Here is a 26871-nt window from a genome sequence, read left to right as displayed (position 1 = left end):
TGGAGAGGCACGGAAAGCAAGTGATGTGGTGATGCTGCTGCTAGTCTTCCCACCTTGTGGTGGCACAGTGAACTGTAGCTGCCTGAATGCCTGAGCAACGAGGGAAGATGATGCAGAGAGAGATGGCGTGAGAGAGGGAGGGAGCAAACCAGAGGGAGCGATACAGAGAGAGTGAGAGAGAGAAAAAGAGCAAAAGGGAGGGGAGTTTAAACTAAGTGCTATGTTTTGGGACAGGCTAATCTGCTAGCGAGCAGTGTGAGGATCGGAGCGTATTGTGTGAGCCAGTGTGTGGGGGACAGATAAGGGAGCCAGTCAGCCCGCCAGCCTGACCCACCGACCGCCTGTTTTAATGTGCTGACTCTGGGGAGATTTTAAAAGACGGCATATTGACTCCTCAGACGTGTGCGGAGACCCTGGGCACAAACGCCTCCACTAACAGCCACAGCCAGCAGAAGTGCATCAGCAGACAGGGGAGCGAAAGAAAAGATAGAGGACTGAAAAATACACAACTCCAAAACCAGAAATTAAAGAGGATTTTTTTTTTTTTATCCTCTTCTTTTTTCAATTGATTTGATTTTTTTTTTTTTCTCCTTTGGTTGTTTTTTTCTGTGTTCCTGGGACTGAGCGACTGACTCCCAACCGTAGAAAGAAAAAAAAAGGGAGAGCGAAAAGAAACTGAAGAGAATCTAAAAATAAAAGGACAGAACGAAAAAAGCACCGACTCTGAACATGTTCGAAATAAGCCGAACACTCAACGCTGCTTTGTTGAGCAATGAGGTAAAGATATCTGGATTTGCTTTTTTTCTCTCTTTTTTTTTGTCCACACCTCACCTGTGTATGTATGTCTGCTGCCAACCATTCTGTCATGTGTGTTGCCGTGTGTCCGTGCGTGTCTGTACGCCTCTGTGTGCTCGTAGCCAGAAGACAGAGGGGATGATTGATAACGGCAGCTGTTTATTATATTTCCCCTGCACGCTGGTTGCTACAGAAAAGGGGACCGCTACGCTTCTCTCACTCATCCTGCCTTGTAATCATAAATGGAGAGCCAGTGCTTAGACTTTACATCCCAGTATTGCAACAAAATCGAGGTAGCCATCAAACCCATCCAACATAGGCTTGCTTGTGAAATTGCGCACCTGGGGCTAAAATTGTATATTTGCCTTCCTGTGCAAGTATAGTATGAGTGCAAGTGTGAGTGTGTACGCTTGCATGTTCACACATGCATTTGTGTGAGAGCAAAGTGTTCTGTAATCCCCCTCTACCTCCCTCTTTCTTCATGCCCCCCCCCCCCCACTCCCTCCTCTGTCCTTTACCATTCCCACCGTCCTTCCTACCTGCTCTTATCTGCTCTCCTTCTCTCACCCCCCTTCCCTTCTCCCCTTTTTTTCTTCCTTCTCTGTCTCTCTCCTCCCTTCTCCTCCCGTGTCTGTGTGTGAGCGCGTGTGTTCTGTGAGCAGCATCTCAAGATGATGGCGAGGTACGGGCAGCTCTCGGGACTAGCAGCCAGTGGCGTGGGCTCCGTCCCCGAGACGCACTCGCCGCTATTTCCCAGGGATCTCCTGTCATCGCCCGCCCAGATGGGCTACAGGTCACCCCTGGTAAGAGGATAGACAGATGATGTATCTCCAATCCTTTAATGAACATTATTCCAAGAAATGAAACGGGGGGAAATAGATGGTAGTGGTGAGTTAGTTTGAATGAAAACGATGTGTTGTGTGCGTTAAGGAAAAGAGCAAAAGGGCTGAAAGAGAGCAAATCAATTGTGGGATTCTGCCTGTATCCCCAGTGGATAGCATTAGGAAATATTTACATTGTTATGTTTGTTCAATTAAGGACGCCTACTCTGTCTTTAGCCTCTGCCAGACTGTTATCAAGGGAATTTGAAGTGTTTGCGTGTGCATGCTTGTGTGATTGTGTGTGAGTGGGTAAAATGTTTGTGAAATTTTCAAATTCAATGAGAATCTGCAGTATTTGTTTTATTTTATTGAAATACGTCCTTCTTGATGATCACGGTGAATTAAATTCCTTTGAAAATGCTTAGACATCCAGTGGCAGTACATTTACTTATACCTCTATTTAAAAACTTTACATATCAACCTTGAAAATGACTGAATCCCCTTTGAGAGACGTCGATTTGTGAAAAACGATTCATTTAAAGAAAAGAAAAAAACATTTGCTCTTAACGCTCATGTCAATTAAATTCCAATCAACATATTCTAAGTCTTGCTACAGTGGCAGAGGAAGCAGGAACACTGTAGATAGACATTTTCCACAGGAGTCAACATTACTCTGCAATTTACATAGTAAAGATTACTTGAGGGAAAGGGGAATGAGAGAGAAAAAGGGGTATGAGAAAGCCCAGAGCGTTTAGGCAAAAGGGTTGTTAGAAATCCCTGACTCGCCGCATTAAAGCGACATGAAGCTGTGGGTGTCTAATCTGCTGTGGGCTCTTTATTGGTTCGGCTCCCCTTCAAACTGGCTCAGATCCACACCCCTGAGTCTCCCGGAAGCCTTCATAACCCACTGTCATGCTGCTGACTGTACCCAGGGGTTTGTGCCAACTGTATGCAAATGTATGGCGAGGATAAGCGGTGGAATACGTCCGCGAGGAGCCGGGGCTTCAAAAATGTTTTTTTTTTTGTTCTGTATTTGCTTTGAATTCTTCCTCGAGTTCAAAGACATCGGTCCAGTGTTTTGCTGATGCCACAGAGGACACAAAGAGCTGTGTTGTCCGCTGCCCATTTAAATCCACAGCAGCGTAATCAGCTGTTTGTATAAAGCCGCTGGACCATAAATTATCTGTTGAGAAGAGTGGAACTAATAAGCTGAATTTATAACACTGGTACAATTGACATGTTAACATATTTCAATGAATTGTTTGAACAGGTTATTAAATGGGATTTTCAGGTGATTGCTCAGCCACTGGTTTCCAGGGTGGAGCTTCATGAACGGAAGACTAGCTTCACGTTGCGTTGAGTGTGGCAGTAAAGGATTTGAATTAAATATAGAGTAGAAAAAGTAAGGATAGAATTCATTCAGAACATTGTTATCAATAAGTGAGTGACTATGAGGTGCTCATCGTTCGTAGTTTAATTTCTGGCAAAATGGCTTAATAATGGTTCCTTTTTAGGATTTAGCACTTTTGTCATCGATACTTTGCAGGTGAAGAAGTGTGCATATTTGTCTGTGCATGAGGGCATGAGCATGTGTGTAAGAGCATATGCTTGACAGTGTGTGTGTGTGGGTGTGTGCGCGTGTGTGTGTGCGTGCATGATTACCCTGGTTAAAAAAGACCATCGTTAAAGTGATTAATGGTGCCTTCATTAAGCACAGCGAGATCATTTGCATACATTAGATAAATGTGCTGGAAGATTCTGGTGGCTTTGGTTTGTAAAGCTTCAAAAGCAGCATTGCATTTTTTTTTTTTAAGCTGGTGCTATCAAAAGGAAATACTCTGCTACGGCAAATTGTAAATATTGCTGCATAGGAGTGAGTTCATTTATATAAAAATAGATATTTGATCTATCAATCCATAGTATGCTTTATAGATTAAGACACCGTATTGTGCAATTTCTTTGGTCAACCATTTAATTAAATGATTATGACAAATATATAGTTTTATCCTCCATGTCATACAACAAAGTTTAACCATTACTTGCTCCTTGGAACAGTATATATAATTTTTCATTTATTTTTTTAAACATTTCTGTGTGTGACTGTGTTACATACAACACATCTGTGCCTGCTAGCTTGTGTGCACGTTCTCAGTTGTGCATCCTGCATTTAAGGCCGTGGAGCAGTGCATTCAAAAGGGCATTCAAAGAACTAAGCGTTTAAAACCCAGGCACACGGAGAAGCGTATGATTCATGAAATTATCACTAAAAATCCTGTGTTCTCAATGAGCATCTGTGGTATCACTTAACAGCGTTTGGATATACAGGATCGCCATTTAAGACAGAGGTTAACCTTCTCGACAGCGCATAAATTGGAAATGATTCTAGTTTTCTGTCTCTGAGAAGCCCACATCTAAATAAAAGCCTTCATCTAAAAACAACCCTGTGCACCGTGCTTTAGAGCTGAATGCTGTTAATTTGGAGAAAGCTTCACTGATTACCCACTGCAGGCAGCTGCCGTTCTCCATGTGACACGAGGCTTTGTTTGTCAACTCCAATCTTTTCTGTTTCAACATTCAAAACGAGAGAGGGTTGCGTTTCAAACCTGCCTTAAGTTAATTCATCTTAACCGCAACAACAAAACCCATAGAGGGTGCGTTGGGGTGGGGGTGGCATAGAAGCTGGCAAACGTGTGCCGCCACAGTATATAAGCAGCCAGGAGATAGTTAGAGGTCATCTCTATTTCATAACAATAATTAGCTCCTTCCATCTGCCGCTCACTGCATTTCCCCTTTCCTTGATTGCAGTGTTCTCTATATCCAGGAAATTAGTTCATTTATGCTCCACAACCCCGCTGTCACTGAGGCACAAACAGGTGCAGCAGACTGAACGGCGCCACTGAAAAGAGAGAAAGAAGCTCATACACAGAGAAACACTGAGATGGAGATATGTGCAAATTGCGGAATCAAAAATGATAATCACGCCACAAGTACAATGGTGGTTGATTAACACTGGGCCGGCAAAAACCAATGTGGCTATTGTGTAATGTTTTGAATGGTAAAGCGATCTGCTAAATATTTTAAATTCGCTGTCTTAAGGCTGAAAGGTAAAAGCACAAAAGTAGAAAATATATCTTTCACTTCTATTAGGGCACACAGTAGCACATTATATGAGGGTTTGATGCGGTGCTGTTCAGCAAAGCTTCACAGCTATAGGGTTTGGTGAAAAGAATTTAAAAAAAAAAAAAAGACTGCTCGACCATGCCTCCCCTATAGCATTTCTTAAGCTACAGTAGAGCGAGTTATGGCCGCACGACATCACAGAATTTACATTAAGCGCCACGTGAACACAGACTGTGCAGCTTGTACATGCACATTATGTCATGTATACAGTTGATATGAGCGCATGTGGCGTGTCAGTTACAAGGAACACAGAGAGATGCACTGCAAGGGGGGCCTGAAGGGTTCAGATTTGTTGGAGGAGTGTGACTGTGTGTGTGTGGGGGGGGGGGGGGATGCGCTGGCCACCAGTGCTGCAGGGAGGGCCTAGTGATCAGCAGCTGAGCCTGTGTCCCGCTGGGAGCCATCACTGCAGAATGGAGCAGGTGTCTGCAGGCTCATGCACATCCACACCCAAACCCACACACTCACACTTTTTACCAGATCACACATACAGTACACAAACGCTGCAAGCTAAGTGTACTTTTTCTCATATTTGCCTGTCTCTTTGTCTCCAACTCATCAGTTTAGTACATCAAGGAAATTTACCCCGTTCACAGCATCCGTTGCATTATATTACCATAGTATTATTACCAAATTGAGTATTCTATTTTTTTTTTAATACTCTTGAAACAGCATCCCCAGTTTCCGCACCCAGGATCCAGTTTTCCGAGGAAAGTCCTTGTGGAACCGAATGTCTACTCACGTTTGTGAAAAAAATCAACTACAACAAACGTCTCTGTAATCATCAAAAACTGAGCGACTAAAGAAGAGTAAAACCTGTTATCCAAATTTAAAGGGTCACACCCACCACCAAAAGTGAAAGCAGATTTCAATCTGCAGTTCGTCTAATGCTGATTGACAAGTCTTTCAATACACAGATTATCATAACTAAGTCATAATTATCACGGTTTATGTAGCAGTGGATTAAACATCCATAGTGGGCCTGTGAATTGTTGTAGGGATTTACCTCCAGTCTACATTTGTACAGTTTAATAGGTTGAAAAAAAAAAAATAATAATCTCACTTCCTGCTGCTCATTTAACTTCTTTAAAAAAATCCCAGGGCTGTGCTTTTGCTTGGAAATATAAAACATTTAATTTCAGAGACGAATTTGTTTTCTCTCCAGGACAATGTTTTCACATCCAGCTGCAGTTATTTCATTTGGCTTAAGGAAGATAAATACCGAGAGAATAATGAAACAGACACGTCTGGGGAGCAGGAGGAAAAAAAAGAAGGATTGTGTGTGCAAATCTGGCGAGGTATTTTGTTATTGCAAAACATTAACGTGAAAAAATAGAAATATTTCTCAGCTACTGTTTTGATGTAATTTCAGATTAACATTTTGCCTCCCCTGAAGACAGATTTGAGGTATCAAATGGAGGTAGCTGGTTCATTCAGCCTCACTGAATTAATTATCAAATTGACAGCAATATCAAAATGCAATGTGGATTTATGTCTGCCTTATAAACCTTGACAAAGGAGGTATTAGCCCATGCAAGCCCTTTACTGACCTGCCTCGGTCTGTGATAATCTCACTTGGATGGCTTCTGCTCCGTCCCTTCCATCACAATGGACAAAAATTAATATTGCAAACACAATCTTCTGACAAATGGAAAATGGAGTGTTCTTTTTTTTTTCTTCTTCTTCAAAACAGATTCCCATTTTGTGGGTTAGAGACACTGACCAGACGATGTGTGGCGGTCATTTTAAGAGCAGCGACGTTTTTCGTTGACAGCTCAGCGCCTGTTGATGCTGAGCTGACAAACACTGCCAATACCTGAGTAATTGTCCGCGTCTGGGATCCCGGCATGTTGATGAACAACACTATTTCGTCTCATCTCAGAATTGATAGTTTCAAAGCTGGTGCGCTTTTTTTTTTTTTTTTTTTATTGATTCGCTAATTACCGGGGATGAGCCAAAGTATCTGCTGTCACCATAAATAAATGATGTATGGCTGACTCGTGCATTAGTGCAAAGGCAGAGTGACCATTGAAGTGGCTGCACCTCCCCACTGGGTCCACCTGAACAAGAATTGTACCTGGATGGAGTGTGTACCTGTACATTCAGCTAATTGAGTTGCTTTACCGTAAGAATTTTCTCCTCTGTTAATAGTTTATTACACGCAAAGCTAATCAAGATTTATTGGAAACATGATTAAAATACTAGAGGGGTAACACTTGGCAGTTTCCCTACAGAGCTCAAAAAGCAACATCGTAATCTGCCAACCTTTCACTTCAAGAAGTAATGACTATATTCTAACAAGCAGCATTAGCGACAAGAATTTTAAGTGAACAGATTTACAGCAATAAATACATACACCATACGGGATTTTTTTCTTTGTTATAAGTATTGTAAATATGTATGTTTATTCATCTCATATTATGATTTCTTGTCTTGACTTAATGTTCAGATTTGTTCATTCACTCAAAATATTTCTCCAAAATGTCCAGCTATCTTCACAGTGGAAAACTATTTCTAGAGTGTTTGTTTTCTTCTGTGACTTTTTCCCACTTTAATGGACCGAATGTCTCAACAGCGCAAAATAAGCGAAACATGTCTCTGAGCATTTAGGCATTAAAGCTGAAACCCAACGGAGGTTTTTCTTGTGCATTACACACTTGCTTCACTTCAAGCATGAAGTGACATTTTCAGAGATGGATTCGTGTAGCGTGGGCATGGTTTGGTCCACAGCGCCGATGGCGATGGCCAGTCATGTAAAGAACTCTGGATGTGTCTAATTTCTCAAAGGTTATCCCTTATCAAAAGCCACAGTCCAGTCATTTATGCAGATCTGATAGTGTGAGATTTTTGATGAGGTTTGAAATGCCGTGACGAAGAGCAGGCCTAACGTTTTTCCACCTGAGGTCTGAGCAGCAGAGTCTGTAAGAGAGAAAAATAAGGCTAATTTCTGCAAAGAAATGCATGACTGAGGAGATAACAAAGATAAATTATATAAATAAAGAGGTCTGATAGTGAACATCAGTCGAAGGGACCTCAAATGCGGAGCTCTCTTTTCTGTTATTGCAGTGAGCGTGTTTATAAGTGGGGGTGGTTGTGATTAAAGCCTGCACCAGATGGACCGCAGCAGTCACCCTGTGAGCATGGATGTACCCCGACCGGGATCAAACGCAACACGGGCTGCCATCCTCACAGCCCCGAAGCCCACCAGTAACTCCCCCCTCCCGATCCACTGACCCACCACACTGTAGCATGGTCACCGCTTCATTTCACACCCCCTGTTCAGACTACAAGACAACACGTCAATAGAATCAATAGAATATAAAACAGTTTGTTGTCCATTTTTCCGTCTTATACTACAAATATAACAAATGCCTTTACAATGTATTATCAACAAATAGCAGCAAGGCTAAACTTTATGATCAGTGTGAGAGCTGCTGGTCCCCTGAAGTTGAATGTCACCCCAAGCTGTGGACCACTCTGTTGTCCAAATGGACACTAATCCACCAGAGTCCTGTAGAGAGTACACTCTCAGTGCCAATACACATGCCAGAATCAACAATGAATGCATAGCTAAGCCTTCCTGGGCTCCTACACAAATCCTCCCTCATTTGTGTTGGGCTACATCCTCAAAGTTATCAAAGACTATTATCACCACTATCTGTTGCTTTAAAAAAACAAAACAAGAATGTGCTTGTTTGATAGGAGCAAAAGTATTGTGGTTAAATTTGAAATGTCTGTGCATTCAGTATGCTATGTTTCCCTATGCCTTTTTGTTGTTGCAACTAATACAAAATCTAACTAATCAAAATATCAAAAAGCAGTTTTCTAAAGTAAGTCTTCAGTATTCAATTTACAAAAGCAATACAGTTTATGTGCAGAGTCTACATGGCGACTGAAGAAGTGTTCGCTTTCTATTCCGCAGATACAGAGACAGTGTGTTCAAGTCTGTGCCTTTTCAACAACCCCCTGTCACATCTCTGCAGTCTGCAAAGCTCCAGCCATACCAAACAGCTTTGAGTTAAAGCTGAAGAAAGTGGCTGTGACAAATGCAGCGGAGCCTTGTTCTGGGATCAGCATGGAGAATTCATTTCTGATCTGTGGAGTTTCCACCAGGGAGAGTGACATAGGCAGGGGTTAAGCTGTGTATCATGCCCGGTGACACTGAGAAAAGAGGATGTATGAGGAAAGCATCAACCAGATTAGCTATTACCAAATAAACTTTAAATATAGTCTATATTCAAGCAACATATGCCATTCATATTACTTGTAATGTGACAGGCCAGTGTAGGATTTAGTTGTCAGTTGTTTTTCATAGTGAATAGATCATCCAAAGTGAAATGTCAGCTTTTTCTTTCTCAACCAGGAACAATGATCTCAAGGCCCTGAGCTAAAACGATTTTGTTGGAACACAGGACATATATTCAGGGTAAAGAGACCATTAGGAGCTTGAATGTAAGAGATGTGCTTGATGTTTATGTCACAGCAAGTTGATTAATTTTCACCATTTGTGGAGTTTGTGCCCTACAGTCTGACTGGCTACGAGCTCGACCGTCTCCCAAAATATTTCAACATCATCTGCCCTCAGTGGTTTGAATTTGGTGCCGTTGTCTTTCTGTCGGTCTTGGACATCATTTTTTTTTCTTTCGGGAGCAGCTTTTGTGACAAACACAAAACACAAAGAGCCTTACTTGTGAAGACAAAGGAAAGAAAGGCAGTTTGACTAAACAGGGGAAAAGCAGGTGTACCATATATTTCTGACCATGAAATTACCAGAAATCATCCGCACTGTATATGCCATTTACAAAAGTCAGCTGAGTCCAAACCAGCCATTGTTATCCAGAGACAGCCACATGTTATCATGTCCACAGCTGTTTGGTGTCTGGGGCTCAGTGATGCTGACTTTGTCGTCCTTGAGGGATACAGACATGTTGAAGGCTACAATTCTCATTTGCTGATTGTTACCGGCAGAGGGTGGACACCTGCCAGGAGAAGGGCAGTCATCAGTCTGAGTAGCGCAGCAAGATGCTACTTCTGCCAGAACTTCAATAGACCAACTAAATCTATCCTTCAAGGGCAAATCAAAAAGAGGTCGAGTAAAGCAAAGCAGAATACTGTGTTATCAAAGGCGTTAGGCTGTTTTACTGCTTCAGCCGCGAGAATTAGGTGATATTTTGTGTTGAAATTATCCACACTTAGTAAGTAGGGTCATTTTTGTTGAAATTATTGAAATAATGTTTTTTCGGCAATGACAGTGTTACCTTACTGTGAGATGATGGCGCTTCGAGTCCTTGTTCGCATTAATTTTCCCACTTGCACTTAAAAAGATGAGCTTTCCTTCTGAACAAAAAAGTTCTCCTCCCATTGTTAATAATCGAGGTATTTCCTTTCAGCGTACAGAGGTAACACCTCAGCGAGCATCCTCACTTTTCCTCCTTTAAATAGAAGCCTTATTATGCAGAGTGAAACATAAGACAGGCGTTGAAACACTGCCTCTGACAGTTAACAAGACTCAAACCGAAAGCACCCACAATTATCACTTTCTGCACTCTGCATTTTGAAACCAAACCTGTTATACTGCATATGCGATTCTGCATATGCTCTTTAAAACTCGTTATCAGAACAGCATGTGGCGGCTACAACCAGAGCATCCCCAGATCAAATGCACAGATTCAACACCAACAATCAAATATTTCAAGTAATAGCAGAGACAAGGTGTGCAGAAGGAGTTTGTGACAATTACACAACTCTCTGCTTTTTAGCAAGTTGTGAGCACTAAACACACTTCTGTGGTCCTGCTCCACCTCTGTAGCCATCACAAGTGTCAGAGTGTGACACATGAATTAAAGCATTCTGTGTGTTTTTTGACTGGTATGTACTGTATGTCTCTGCATGCATGTGACTGTGTATGTTTGCTATTAGTTTGGCTTGTTTGTTTGTGTGTGTTTATGGATATGAGCCAGAGCCAATAAGTGAGATGGGGTTTCACATTGCTGACAGTGTGGCTGGCCTTCCTGGGTTATAGCCACAAAAGCTTTTAAAATTTCAAAACGATGCAAGAGCAAAGAAATATAATTTACCTCCCTAAAGAACTATTTAGCATCAGTCATCATTGCTTAGGCCAAATAATGCATCCAATCAGCGCTGTGCACTTTTTCCTCCCAGTCTAACAAAGTGGAAATGCCAGTAAAAGAGTTGCACCTCTAATAATTTTGTTTGACATTTTTTTCATTTCTGTATTGCTTTTGATGTGTTCATAATAAGAGAGAGACCAAATCCATACTGCAGCACTGCTGACATTCATCCTGTTAAGAATGTCAACATGGATACTTTTAATTGAATAGCTGAACTACTCCCTCCCTCTGCTTATACACAACAATATAGTGCACAGTGTGTATTCGCACTTAGCAGCAACATGGGTCCATCTTTGTGTCTGTATATCACAATTACACCCACTAACATAACACACTAGAAAGAACAGATGTGTTTATAGCTAATTTACTGAGCAGTGGTAGTCATTGTCATCGCTTTCTGAAATCACCGTCCCATGGAGCAATCTAGTGAAATGACATGCAATGCAAGACAACTGTGAGAGGCTATTTTCACTTTCAAATCACATTCTCATTTGGAGAAAATGTTATTTGGATTATATTACAGGGAGACAAAAAAAAAACCCTGAAAAACACTGTCCATTATGACATACCAAAAAGATCGCCCACTTTATGTTACTGTAAAGGCAGAGCACAAAGATTCAAAAAGGACCCCCCAAAAAAATAAAAAGATAAAACTTGATTTGTGAGTAAGTCACTACCAACGCTCTACTCTTTACTGGTGGGAATTGAAAAGCAACAATAAAAACCTGGTCTGGTCGGGCTTATTAGACTCTGTGGGATGGAGAGTATCTCTTCCTGGGTCCAACCCAAAGCCTTTATTGAACCTTAAAGGTCAGAGCCGGGGGATAAAAGATGAATGGAAGACTGAGGGTTTGTTGCCGGTACCATTCAGCTGTAAATTTTGCCTCCCTCTGCTCAGGCACAAAATATAAAGAAGCACACGACAAGGGAAAAAAGACAAAGACGCACTTCTGTTTTAATTTATTTTCATTGTTTCATTATAAATTACTCTCTCTGTTTTGTTACATACTGTACATTTGATACAAACCTCTAGACTGCAGATGCCAGCATATTTTTATTCTATCTGAAACAATAGTAAGCTTCTTCAGCCCCTTTTTCCCCGTGTGTGTGTGTTTGTGTGTGTGTGCACATAAGCTACTAAGTCCTAATTGAGGTCATAGTAAGGAGACTCAGTTTGTTGGGCACATGGTTCTGTTTGGCTAGTTAGCTAGCGGTAGCTAAGCAGACAGGTGGAGAGGTCAGAGGGAGGAAACAGAAAATCTGAGGAACTGTGGTTCAGTGCTGCCTTTTTGTTCTCCAGAACCTGCCTTTTTTCTCCACTTCCTCCTTCGTGATCATTTGGGAGCTCATTTATGTACCTTCTGTTGAGTGTACGGCTAAAACTCAACCCTCACAGTTGTAAAATTGTATGCAACCCAATTTTAGGTTTAGAGTAGGCTATGTATACTGTATGTGCAAGATTTGTATTGTGTGTGCACAGTTCACATTGGGGGATTTCTGTAGATGATGTTTACACAGTAGAGTCTTCAGTGAGTTACAGAGGGCATTATTTAGTGATGTGGTTTGCAGTAGATGGTTTATCTTGAGACTTCAGTATCTGTTTGCTGTAAAGCTCAAACTTTTACAGAGTTAACATGTCAGTTAGACTGCAGCCAACAATTATTTTATTACTGATTCACCTAATGTTTATTTTTCATCATTATGGTTGTTACTGTCAATTAATTAATAAATGGATATTTTGGTTTGTATGACCAATAGTCTAACATACCGCAGAAATGCAGCAAATTATTTGTGTGCATGCATTTAATCAACTTCTCAATTATTCTTTGTTTCAGCTCTGTTTGAGAGTAAAGATCACATTTTAGTAATGACTATTTTTGATCAAATCTATAAACACAACCCCAACCAGGAGTTCCACGTCTATTTTCTTTGGCACTTTTGACTTTTTAGATATGATACTCCAATCTAGATGCATCTTGAGCTGAGAGGGGGAGGATGAATCTCTCTAAGCTTAGGGGATGTCCACTAGTTAGGTTACATTAGCCCAGCCAGGCCTCACATAGCTGAGGGTTAGCTGAAATAAAACAGACCTGCTGACAGCCTCTTATTGGTGGGAGGGGGAAAAAAGTAAACCATTATAATAATATCTAAACTGATGCCGTTTGGATCTTCAGGCAGCATGAGGATATAACCAGTAATATAAAAAAAGAGATGTTTATATGTACAGCACGGATGCCTGAATGTATCACCATGAGACAGTGAGTACATCAATGTGCAGGCTTGTAAATGCAAAATTATGTGTCAGGTATGTGCATTCTGAGAGTATATGTGTGTGTGTGTGTGTGTGTGTAAATGTAAGTGTGAAGGTCCACCCAAGTACTTCTGCCTGTCAGTAAACTGTGTAAAAGGAGGCAAGAGCTCCCTCTTCTTGTCTTCCTAAGATGGGAGCCAGGTGGATCATATAAACATGGGGCAAGTTTGCAACTGGACATTGAGAATTCACTTTGCAAAATATTCATCTTAAATAAACTGTAGTGAATTACATATTATCATAATTCATCAGCGCTAGTCGCAGCATCAGTTAGTACAAATTTCACAGCAGCATTCTATCAGAAAAATGTAAGATTGGCCATCCTGCTACTTATGACGCATGTATGCAACGTATGCATGAATATGCAAGGAACCGCTTTTAGTGATATTCATACTTTTTGGATAGGGGGAGCTACTAAGCACCTGTCCTATGGTGGGTTTTTGTTGTGGCTAAAGAATAATGGAGAGCTGCTGTTCAGCTGAGGTGGAGAGGGCTACATGGCTTAACAACATTGGGCAAACTCTCATACACAGCAGCAATAATGCACATAACCTCTTCCCCAGTTTAATGACAAAGAAGGGACGTGGAGGCACGCGCCCATAAACTAAAAGCCTAGAGTGCTGATCTCATGCATAATTATTATCAGTTGGCGGACAGATAATTGCATGCACGCACGAATATAAAATCATTTGAACTGCTCTCTCGCATCTACCTCCCCATATGATCCTTCCCTACTACCCACGTCGTGGACCACAACGAGACTGCCTGCTCCACTCTCATCCGCGAGCGCACCGCCCCGTCCTCACCTGCTCAGCCAATGAGAGGTCGCGCGTGAGGCGGCAGGACATTCCGTAATTGGCTTTTGGGGAAAGGAAAGGTAGAGAGTGTTTGCTCGGAATCCTTTATTTTGAGTGGAATCCTTCCTTTGCCGCTGTGTTTGTTCAAGGTTTTACTGAAGGCGAGTGCCTTTACGTCTGTAGCGCGGGACAGGGCTGCAGGTCTTCCACACCCACGCCTTGGCTCGTTTTAGTTTTTTGATTCTTACTACATCGCCTCCTCGGCTCATTCATCCTCTCCAACACGCCGCTGATTCTCCACGTTGACTTCACTGGCTTTTTTTTTTTGTTGATTTTTTTGTTGTTGTTGTTGTTAATTCCATTTTTTTCTGCCCGAGAGCGCCTTTTACGCTCCGTACAACCAACAGTCTGACACAATAATGGTCATGGTGAGTAGGCGAAACGTCTTGAGATAAAGGTTTCTTTTTTTTTTACTTGTTAGTCACTTATTGTGCCTTCTGCCCTGTTTACAGTGTTTTTTTCCGGAGCGTACCGCAGCAGAGAGACATAAGGACCTATACCGATCTGTCGCGTTTCCTTTATTGCATACTGACAGCGATTCATTTAATTTGAATTTCGATATGTATATATATATATATAAATATTTAGATGAGTTATCTATGCTTCTTTTAAAGGCGCCGCCTTATTGGACAGATACCTATGTGCCACATTGTTTTTTAATTTTGTTCAGGAAACAACAACTTGTCGGGGTGGACGCAACCACTGGTTTAGCGTTAAATTCCGACGGATTGTTTTGATTAGTATCTAAATCAGTTATGCAGTTTTCTACTCCTTGATGGTTGTAATTTTGTAATGATTTCGTTATTTTGTTCAACCAAGTATCTTTTGTGTATTTAAACATTTCTGTGTCCGTTTGAGAGAGACAAGGAGTAAAGGCGGTAGAGATATAGTCTGTATACACAGTCATGTAATGTACAGAGGGTTTAACATGCACACGGTAATCGCTCATTTATATACACTGCTGCGCAGGCATCCTATTACCATAACGCCTGAGGCTGCAATCACTCTGCTCCGCGCTGCTCTGCCCAGCTCGCTCAAGCGCAGACTTCAGCAGCGATTGATTGCTTTGCTGGGATTCAGAGAGCCTTTTCTCTGCCAAAGCAGGCAGAGGTTGGCGTGTGCCGACGAGGGCTCGAAGCCAGCTAGAGAGCGAAGGTGTTAACGCCGAGGGAGGGGAGGTGAAGCCAAGGCTGACAGGCAAGCCAAGAAGCCAATCACAGACTCTAAAGGAGAGCTGTGGGGTTGGTGGGCGGGCTCTGACCTTCCAGCTGAGGAGGAGACTGGGCGGTGGATGCGAGGAGGAGGGGAGTGGGGTGGGGGGGAGCAAGGAGGGTGGGCGGTAGGACAGAGAGAGAGAGAAAAAGAGAGACAGACTTGCTGCAGCCCAGCACTCTCATCCAGACTCATCATTCTCCTCACAGCATCTGTGGAAGAAGGCGATGTTTTGCTCCATACACATCTAATGCGCAGCTCTCTACTCTAAGACACAGGATAAAGAGGGGGAGAAAAGAATAAAGAGGCAGCATCAGAGAAGACTGAGACAGGGAGAGAGTTATACTGAGTAGGGGTGTTTCTTTTCTGAGGCGCTGGTGTAGCTGTTGTGTGAGGAGTGAGGGAACGTGAGACAACGGCCGGCATCTCCCAAATGGAGTGGAATGGGTTTAAGATGGTAAGAAATGCTACAGGCAGCCTGCTACTATACTCTGTTTCATTTTGAGCATTCTTCGGGGGCTAGAGCAGACTGTAGTTGTAGATGTCTTGTCACCCTCAGTCAGTACGTATTATACCCTTCTTTCACATGCAATGCAGTGATGCTGTTGAACTATTTTATGTGCCGAATGTTAAGTTCCATCTTACAATGGAGAGGGTCACAGCAAGGGGGGTGAGGGGGTTGGGCTGAAGGTGTGTGGGCAGACTGAGAAACGAGGAAGACAGGGACAAAGTCAGATATCATGCTAATAGGAGATGTGTGACGGCAGGAGTAGAGGTAAGAAAGGACTGGGGAACAGCACCTATCTTATGTTGAAGCTAGGAATGTAAGTGTCCCCCCGTTTTCCTGCCTTTATATATCCCTCAAATATTCACCTGTTCATAATTCTGAAACAGAGTCAGATTCCACATTGTTGGCGCTGAATGTGTTGCAACATGTTAGGGAAAGTATGCAAACTATCAGATGTAAGTTACATGAGTAAGACGTGGCACTAAACAGGCCACTTGTGTACAAAGTGTGTTGTCCATGTGTGTTGCCAGGGGTGACAAAAGTAAATATGTCGGAACTGTGCACATCCCTGGGTTACAATAGGTTTTCAGTGCAGTGCATTATCTTATTCTTGAGTGTTATTTCTCTTACTGATATGTCATGGTGTGTGTATATGCTCACTGGGATGTGTCACCGTGAGAGCTGTAATGTTAAGCTGTCAAAGTGTTCTGCTTTGCTCATCCTGCTCATCCTGAGACTCACTCTAACATTATCCCTTCATCCATCACATCCAAGTGACAGCGTGAAAGGTTGACCAATAAAACCACCAGTCGTTTTATCCTCCTATCACTTCCACCTGTGATAGACAGTAAGGCAAAGTTGTATTTCATCGCTAATACCATTGTGACTAGATTTTGCTCTATTAATTGCATTCTCAATGCAATCTTTTTTCATAATGTTTTCTTGACTCACTTCTTGTATTTGCATTAGGAGGAGTGGAAGAGGTTTTTTTTTGTCAGCAAGTACATTTTCTTCATCTATACTGGCTGCTTAGAATCAGATATCATCACATGTTCATTTTAAAGAAGATAACCCCTCTGTCTGATGATGTGGCCGGTCGTTCTTGCTGCTTCACAACCCTGTCGCTCTGACCACTGAGGGCTGAAGCCTCGTGTCAGCATAAGTGTGAAAGCCTTGCGGGGATATATAACTGATGATGTAAAAAGACAGGCGTGACCAGAGAAGCACTCTACATTGTGTTTACTATATGTGCAGAGTTTGAAAGAAATTGAGTAGCAGCAGAATGAAAAGGAACAGTGAAAGAGGGAGGGTTACAACTGTTGAGTTGAGTTCTCATTAGCATTTGAGGTATTAGATTAGTGTGCACCGTGAAGCCTCCTGATGAGAAACAGTGGGGGACCTGATCTAGAAGCAGGTCATCATTTTATGCGCGCACACACACACACACACACACACACACATATGTGTATACATTCAGTCTATATAAATATATGTATATGTTATTTACATATATATATATATCTATAGTACACAGAATCATGGAGTGAGTCTTTTACCCTCTGGCAGAACACTGTGCTCCAAGGTTACACATCAGTGCTAATAGGGTGGGGTGTTTTAGCTACAATGCACCAACCATGTGCTGAGTGATTTAAACGTAACTGAAGATCAAAGAAACATGAGAATAGAGTGCAGATTCTTTTGTGTCTAGTTTTAAGACCAGCATAGGTTCAAGTAACAGTAAAGGCAGCTTAGAGAAGACAAGGAAGAAAGGGGAGACGATGATGAGCTGAGATAGAAAAATGATATCCAAAGTAACAGAACGGTACAGGTGAACAAATTAGTTAAGTTACGTGAGCGCTTGTGCTATACTTTGTATGTCTGCGTTTTTGTAAGGCACAGTTTATTCGAGCATGAGGGTGTGTGTGTGTGTGTGTCAGAGGACTTGCTGATGTGAGTCCAGATGCATACTGACATGGTTAACTAAGAGGCTGATTAAAAGGTTACATTACTACATTCTTTCCTATACTGTCCATATGCCAAAACATTAGCTCCATATGGCTTACTTCTACTTTACTTTAAACTGTCATAAGTTATCATTAATAATCGTGAAATTAAAATGACTATGTCAAGGGTCTCTCAACAGTACTTTAGTTCTTTAACCTGAAAAAAAACTGTTCTCTCTTTTGTTTTAGTAACACAATTTTATTTAAAATTTACTAAAACATCTTCACCATTTGAAGCCTCTTCCAATAAATCTAGCAAGCTGTCAAAGGGAGGTAAATCACCCAGAACCTTTAAACTGTTCTCCTTGGCCTTGTACACTTATTTGTCGTATTTACTTTTAGAAGGATTTTTGTATAGCTAACTTGATGGTTTGTCATTGAACTGAGCAGCAGAAAATTGTGGAGGTGAATAATGTCTGGTGTTCGCTTTGTATGGCAGGGTGTTTCCAGATCCTCAGCAAGCAGTGAATATGCCATAATGACTTTCATAAAGTGCACTTTAGACAAGGACAAGTGGTAAACACTTGTTCAGTAAAGGGCCTTTAGCAATCTTGTGCTTTGTATGAGGAGGGCAAAGTGACAGCTGTGTTGATACTAAAGTGATTTTATTCCCAATTGTTATTTTCTTGATAAGCGCAGGTATGCAGTGCCCAGTGATTATGAGAATTGTTAAATGGCCACATTCTGCGTGCGATTGGTCTGTTGTGTGTGCTGTGTGTCTACATGTAGTTTTTACTGTATTGTTAAAGTCTTCCTTACGTATAACTTTATGTAAATGACAGTTAACTAGTACAACACAGCTGGGGCTGACACATACAGTTATGAATCAGTCATATATAAATTCACATTCGCTGGAACAACTTTTGCCAGAGACTGCAAAGAGGTTTAAAGTGGATTAAAAGATAGTGGCGATGATGATAAGTGTGACTTTAAGTCCATTTAGTTGGATTACATATGTAATCTGGAGGAGGAAGTCCTGTGCGGTGGTGTTTAAAATCGACAGTGTGAAAAAACATGACATTTAAAAGAGTGATGGTTCTATCTAAATACACTGTTGATCCACAATAACATTTAAACTGAAAAGGAGGGACGGTTGAATGAAAAATTAAAAAAACATGTAAAACATGCAGAAACATGTCAGAACATACAGATTTTATTTGTGAGCATAGAATAACACAAAAGAGCTATTGAGATATTTGTTTGTGCATTTATACTGGAGGCAAGAGGTTTTCCTGCTGTTTCAGTACATTTTTTGTGAGAGCTTTATGTCTATCAGTGTTTTGGTTGTGCAGTGTCAGTATAGATATTGCCCAGGATTTTTTCTTTAAATGTCTTTTCCACTTTTCTTTAAACAAAAGCCGGATGGGAGCATTTAATGAGCTAAAAGCCTGTTTGAATAAGAAGCTGCTGTAACAATCTCTGTCCCAATTAGCATGCTTTGGTTTTTAAATATTCCTTTTGTGTCAAGCCTAAACACACATGAAGATTCACAAAATGGTTATGTTAAAAATTTAATAGGCTTCCACAGTGATTTTCTTCATTTATTTAAAATGTTTTTTCTCCCTCTCTGTTTTTAAAAAGCTAGAAATCCGAGAGGCATGGCGAGGCATTCTGCTGTAAGGGGAGCAGCATTCACAAATACTAGACCTAATTCCTTTGGCAGCAGCTCAAACTGCTACAGACAGACACATAATCAGCTGGGGAGTGTTAGCGCCTCAGCCCACTAGCAAACACAGGACCGAGCCCTTGTTGTGCATTGCTGCTTTTCAGAATAAATATCCCGATGGAAAATACAGTGGAAGGAAAGAGGTATTCATGTGTGTGTAGCTCTTTGTTCAGTCAAAAATACGGAACGAGAGAGGAACACTGGCTTTCCTAGCTACTTTACTGCTCACTCTTCTCGATCCACTCTTTCCCTCATCTTCTATCTGTCGCTTACCCCTCTTTTCCCCCTCTCTGCTTCTCATCCCCCCACCCTATACTGTGTGTTTTGGTATTCATACAGATGTTTGGATTTGACTGGCAGTTTCTCCTGAGACTGTGCACAAGCCGCTCACTCGTCTCATCTGCATTTTGCATCCCAGGAAAAAAGAGAACAGAAAGCAGTGGAGAGCATCAGCAGGCAGACAGGCTGCGTTTATGCGTACTAGCAAGAGTGTGAGCATGTTGCCTGTTGTTTGGCTTCTGCAGCTTAACTGGCCCCAGTGCTGTCGCTGTTTGATGTTTAAAGGACGTTTCAAGGTCATGCTTTCGACAGGCTCCGCTGTCTGTGATATATTAAACATTCATATGTTCCTGTTGCAGGCTAAATTATAGATTGAACATGCAATTGAACATGCTACAAAATGGTACCACTGTGGTTGGTAATAGACACATTTGGGCTTTCAAACTAAACAGAGCGTCATTAAGCAGTAGGTGTGCAAATAAAACTGTGACGCAAGTATCCATCCAACTCCAACCTCCTTCAGCATCACTCATCTTACGTTATCTGTTGATTGACTGACGTTTCAGAGGTGTATTTATTTAGTTTTTTAAACTACAGCTTCAGTGAATGAACTCAGACGCACGGTTTATGTAACGGCCATGTTGGACAAATGGAGGTACAAAACAGTAACTGATTAATCACTAAACTGCAGGGATTGTAGTTACATGCATCCATCATCTCTCTGAAGACATGCGAGCCAAGCCTTCTGATGAAATATAGTAGAACAGACTTTTGTTAGCTGGATGGATTCCCCTGCAGATTTGCAAGATCACAGTTAAAAGAGAATCCAATTTACTTGGCTCCTAGTTTGGGAAATTCATTTGACTGACACGTTGGTTTTTATCTAGCAGTTTGTGTCTGCAGGTCAAAAGTTTTAAGATTTGCCGTAATCAGTGTTGTATGCAGGTAGCTACGCAGGTTTACGGTGGGATGAAAATCAACAACTGCGACTACTATTCATTTACAGGTTCAGGCTTTTAACAGTTTGTTTCAGTTCATTTGTGACATTGATAGACAGATGCTTCATCCAGTCAAGTGTTCTTTGAAAAGGCCCTTTCCAGATGGTTCAATGAAACAAACCATCTGACATGTTAAAGATAATGAGCTTTGCCTCAGAAATTAAGGTCTGAGTCATTTCAACACAGGGAAAAAGTGACTGACCCAGCAATAGGCAAAGGCAACAATTTCATGGCACATCATGAATGAGTACCAATAGACTATTTATTCATGTTCTTTGACTTTTGATTATAATGCTTGAGCAGCCGCAATTCAAAAGTAAACTCTACTGTGTCTCCTCATAGATACAGAAAATGCACACAGAGAGGATAGGTAATTCAGTACGTGACTATTTTCGTTTGTCAGTCAAATGTTTGGCTTGTCTTTTTGATTTTATACACATGAGACCGGAGATAGTTCCTCTGCTAAGTCCCAGTTGCAGTTATCAGACAACAGGTACTTTGGATGATGGTTATGTTTACCCTGAAAGGGACATGGATTATCACAGTCAATGCATATTCCCATCCAAGAGTGAAAAATGCTTTCCTTCCTACACAATAAGACCAGGTGGAAATGCAGGAAAAGTGATATGCAGTGCTTTTCAACCTTGATAAGGGTTGAAAGGCAGGCATGATCAGCACCTGTCAAGTTGATATTGGGGTAGAGAGAAAAGAACGAGAATGAGAAAAGGGGAACAGTGGAGAGAGTTGTGATATCTGATAGATGTAATGCTCTCCTGCACATGCTGTCAGACTCAAAGAACATTGCAGAATTTTTCTTAGCAATCAACCACCACCACCTTTTCTATGTTGTCTCCATGGCATGCGCCACAGTATATGAAAAGAGATAGCCTCCTGTGGGCATTTTCAATTACTCTGCACTATACAACAGTGGGGGGGGGATTTATCTGCTCATTTGAATGCACACCACACTTAATGGTTTAGCTGGTGTGCCGCAGGGCTTGGCTGTTAGCTGTGCTGGTATACAATGTACCGTGGGCTTTTGTGTCTCGCTCCCCTCTTGCTGCTATAGAAGCCATCTTTCGGTGAAAATCTAATCTCTGTCTAACTTGATATGAGAGTGGTGAAATCACATGTATGAAAGTCAAACTCCATATTGACTATGTAATGACTACTACAAGACAACTTTAAAGCATTTGGAATGTAACTGAAACAGTAAGCTGTTGGAATCACACATTGCATATTAAAGAGAGGAATATTTTCAAAAATGAGAAAAAAAACTGTATAAGCAGGGATTAATGATAGATAGATAATAATATGATAATATGGATTATATCTATACCAAGGGCCAGAAAAGGCAAGATGCCCTGAAGGTACGGCGTAAATAATTTGATGTTTAATCAATTTAGCAAAAGACAATTGCAAAGTTTTTTGCTAGATGATGGATAAAAAGTTCAAACTTGTTGCTTGATCAGCAATGTATTTGGCTCCCCTACAGCTACATGTAGATTTGAGTTATCCATTGCCTTCATCAAACTGTTAAGTCATTTAGACAGATGACGGACGGCTGTCCTTTTTCCTTGCAGCTATTTGATTATATGAGCTCCGGTTCAGAGGCAAATCAATAACCAGATTAAACAGACACATGCGTACACACACTGACATACACTCACACAGTACCCAAGGCTGTGAAATGAATTCTCCAGTACAACGGTCACTTGGTGTCTATGTGATTTAGCTCTTTGCCTTTGCTACAAGGCAGACACGCATGCACACACAAAACAAGCAGGCTGTGTCCAAGATGCAGCCGATGGGGAAAACAGTGATTAGATTAGGTAGAGCTCTGCCTCTGTTTAGCAGTCAGGCAAGTGTTCCTACCTCTCTCTTGTTTTCTGTGGAAATCCTGTTGCGTAAGGTTTTGTTCGTATAGTATACCTGCAGGCTGTTTATGGCTTTTTAAATACCTGTTCAACAAAGCCTATGTTACCACTTCCAGCCTTAAAACAATTTTAATTAGAGATCCTGCCGTGAGTTATGCTGAAAATTGAATTCAGTCAGGGGTTCTTCAAGTTCCTTATTTTGCTTCTCCTGCTGTTGGGAAGGTTTCTTTAGCCAGCTAGCCAACATGCGTAGTTTCATGGGCGTTATTCAGAGGTATTTGTAATAGCATAACACTGCTGAATTGCCAATTTCTGACCCAACACATGCAGGTGTGCACAGTAATAAGTATACAATTGAGTTGTGGACTTGAACTCATTTGTGCATGGTTGCATATTTTTCTCTATGTACAGTATGCACCAGTGTGTCTTAGTGTATTTTGCTAAAGATAGGCAGGAGCTTCACTATTATGGCTGGTTGCCTGCACAGGTGTGCAGCCACATTTACCCTACTCCTGGAAGCGGTGTCCTCGCTCATGACACATGGTGCTGACTCAGTTGGACCAGCTTGCCTCATTCTCCAAGCCTAGCTGTGCTTTTTTTTTTCATCCTCTAGCCTCTGTCACAGCCCAGCTAAAAGCAACTTCAGCTCAACACAGAAATGCGCACCGGACAAAAAGTGCAAGCCATAGCCTGAAATGCAACCCACAGTGGTGCAGTTTTGTCTCATCACGCTGTGTGCCTTATAGTTTGTTGATTTAGGTAAACCTAAATTTGAATCATTGGTCTTTTGTGTTGTGATAATGGAAGACAACATGAGTGATACATCTGTGGTCATAATTGTCATAATAGTAGTCATCTTATCGACACAAACAAGATTATTATTTTTGGGAAAAAATCCTCATATTCTGCAGAGATATAAGCCCTGCTGAAAACCTGAACCACATTAAGAATGAAAATGCAGAGAATGAGACAATGATTTAGTCTCTTTAATCCACCAAAATGTCCTATCAAAGTGCCTCGACTGATCGCTCCCATTCGTCACACCCAAGGATTATAGCAGGACAGACAGCGAAGCACAGCTGAGACATATTTCTGATTTGACTGAGCTGGAAGTCGAGGTGCGAGCTGCAGTGGCTAGAAGTGAAACAAAGGCTGGCAAGCTGTTGATGGGGATTTGATGTCGTTGGAGGAAAGAGATGGCAGCGTATTGCCTTGCAGCTGACAGTTGGATTGAGAAATAGGGGTCAGGGGCAGAGAGACAGGGACTGTTACTGGCACTGGAGTGAAACCAGAGGAACTGTGATGAGGACCGAAGAGGCCAGGGCTGGGGCAAAGGGACAGGGACTTAGGCTGACAGGCAAGGCCAGGCCTTCAATTCCAAGGCCCAGTCCCCTGTGCTCCAGCCTTCAGCCAAACAGCTAGGCAGGTGTCCAGCTGATCTCACACCCCCACTAGGGAGGAGCTGCAGAGCACCGGTCACTGGAGCTGCACAAATTGAAGTGTCATCTCTAGAGTCAAGATGCTCACCAATTTTCTGCATGCGTTGGTGCAGAGTTGGGATTCAGCCAGTGGACAAATGGCTCCATTTCCGCCTACAGTTTGGCTGAGCAAAGGCGACTGTGGCGTGTGTTTCTGTGTGTGTGACAGAGAGAATGTGACTCTTTACTGTACGCATAGAGCACTGCAGGTCATTGTACTTGGAGGATGTTCTGTATTTTGACTGCACACAAAGCATCATAGAAAAAGTTTTGTGAAAAGTTTTTACACAAAAACAATTGGGCTGAATAAATAATAATAGGAGAATAAGTTACATAACATGTATCATTTTCATCCATTTTGAACATTTAAATGCTTTTTTTTTTTTTTAGATCAGACACTTTCCCTTTAAGAAAAAAAATCAAATTGAATATCATACATCTTATATCTGAAAATAATACTATTAACAAGCAGTTATACAATTTTCAGTTAAATCCAAATCTCATGATTATAAAGATCCTATTTGGCAAACCCCTCTGAAATTAGCCCCATCCTGTCATCTCCTGACCTCTTAACCTTACACAAGCATATGCTGATTACCCAGAAGCTGCGAAGGATGTGTGGGAAAGCTGCATCGATCTCTCACTGAAAGACTGAAACATCACAAAACAGAAAGAAGAGAGGGGGGAGAAAAAAGTCAAGCCAAAGTTAAATGAAAAATTGCTTACATACACGTCTCACACGGTCTGGAACATTTATTAGTCTGAGTCACACAGAGAGAAAAGAGGTGGAGGAGGATAGAAGAAGAGAAGAATCCATTTGGTAAAGTAGATGCAGATCGATGAGACTGGAGGCAGGCAGGCCAGAGTGCATCAGAGGAAGGGTGTGTGTGTGTGGGTGTGTGTGTCGGTGAGGATCTGTGATGTGTCTGCGTATCTACTTGCGTGCATGAGGCGTCCCAGATTACTTTTCCTGATTGATCCGGCCCAGCATCCGTCTGACCTGCAGGACATCTCAGAGCTCGGAAGAGGCTCGTGGAGGTGGAGCGATGGTGAGAGGGAGACGGCCAGGAAGAAAGGGAGAAGAGAGAGAAAAATAAAAATCAATGGCGCAGAGAGCATTACATGGAACTTCACTGGCCAAGAGGCTGAGATAGTAAAGTTGTATTAATCTCTGTGTGTCTCAGTAGGTTTGCTAGGAACTCCAATTCAGGTTCACTTTGTTGGACTGAAGGAGAGTTTGAGCTGCTTTGTGGTAGCAAGAAGGGGGGCACATGGATTATCAATATCTCGGCAGGTAACGATAAATGCAGGATCAGGTAATGTTTTCTTGAGGTTATCTTACCTCATCCATCCTTTAAACAACAACAAAAAAATAAAACAAGCAGAAGGAAACCACAAATAAGTAAAACAAGATGGTGAGGCAAAGTCCGACAAGTCGGATGATTGCGTGCTGGCTCCATTTTGTAGCTGCCAGGCAGTGTGTCTATCAGTGGAGTGATTCTGCAGCACACTGTCTACTCCGCAGTCTCTACAGCTCTCCATGTATCCTGGCCATGTCAGGGTAAATTGATTGTCTAAGCTCTGTAAGAAGAAAAGGGGGATGGAAGCTTGAAGCAGACCAGCAATAATAAAGTGGTAGTTTTATTGGCTAAAAGCAGAAGAGGATTGACACAGATGAAAGTGCTGGAAAGGATGACAAAATCTCTTAATCACATACATTTACTGTAAAATTCTGCTGCAGGTGATGTACAGCATGGCTGCTGAGAAAAGAAAAAAATTAGATAACCATTAATGCAGATGTAGTCAATCTTATGTCAGTGTCTTTTGTACCTTCCAACATTAGAGGAAAGCAAATGTATACTCCCCTTCCTCACTGTAAGGCGTTTAATGCTCGTCCTGTTTTGACTGCAGTGCCCAGATACCACTGGCCGGGAGCCCAAGGAGACAGGAAGCACTTTTGTGGCATCAAATATTAATGGTGTTATAGAGTGTATTGATTATATAATAACTTTTCCCAGCATCCGAGAGCTGACTGAGATGTATTCCCTGAATAATTGAAAATGTATCCATGAGCGGTTTTTCATCTCAATGGTTGGTGAATGTAATTGCACTGCTCCCTTATTCCAGTGTTATTTGAGATTTTATCAAAAGACGCACATGTGTGTGTTCATGTGATAAACGCAAGGACAGCGAGGATATGAAAAAAAAGATTAAACCGTATGTATGTGTGTGTGTGTGTGTGGCACCTGATTCTGTGTTTGTTTTATCAAATGGTTGAGCACCGCACGCTGAGCAACAAACTGTTTCCAAAATAATATGCAAAGACTAAAAGTCACTTTTAAGAAATGTAAGATTCATTTTGCTGCCATTTTGCTCCCTTGCACCGCGTTAGATGTTGACAATGAGACATAATATACATCTGCTTGCTGCTTCTTACATTTTTATCACCACATTTGTACATGCTATGAAAACACTGCACTGCCTGCTTGCTGCGGCACACCATCCTCTTCCACACTGACATAATATGCAAAGTGACGGCTTTGCAGAATGGGTGAAAAATGATTTTTGATGTTTCACCTCTGCCTAACATTTCTTTTTTTCAGGGGAGCTTTTCGACTTTACATTTAATGGATGGGACAAATCTTTTCATATTCAGACCATTAATACTACTAAGGTGTCCCCCTTAATTTAGATGAATGTTGATACCCGATACTCTACTGGAATTGGTGGCTTTAAATTCAGACTAGTCTGGGCA

The 26871-nt window shown here is 41.7% G+C and overlaps 1 protein-coding gene across 5 annotated transcripts in view; it reads left to right on the top strand.

Annotated features, from left to right (window-relative positions):
- The first annotated feature begins 83 nt into the window (after positions 1-83).
- elavl4 (ELAV like neuron-specific RNA binding protein 4) overlaps positions 84-26871 on the top strand; it is a 72213-nt gene continuing 45425 nt past the window's right edge. For 2 of the 5 annotated variants that reach the window (XM_072389560.1, XM_072389559.1), the window contains exons 1-2: positions 84-777; positions 1458-1598. In XM_072389560.1, coding sequence (XP_072245661.1) covers positions 730-777; positions 1458-1598 — 189 coding nt within the window. In that variant the 5' untranslated portion in view covers positions 84-729. Of the gene's footprint in view, positions 778-1457; positions 1599-13989; positions 14464-15505; positions 15765-26871 lie in introns of those variants that run through there. The other 3 variants (XM_072389561.1, XM_072389563.1, XM_072389562.1) reach the window with 3 other exon arrangements.

The sequence above is a fragment of the Leuresthes tenuis genome, unplaced genomic scaffold, assembly GCF_036924035.1.
Source record: "Leuresthes tenuis unplaced genomic scaffold, fLeuTen1.0.hap1 SCAF_7, whole genome shotgun sequence".
NCBI classification, from domain to species: domain Eukaryota; kingdom Metazoa; phylum Chordata; class Actinopteri; order Atheriniformes; family Atherinopsidae; genus Leuresthes; species Leuresthes tenuis.
Note: the sequence above shows the minus strand (reverse complement) of the source record. Positions and strands in the feature narration are given on the sequence as shown.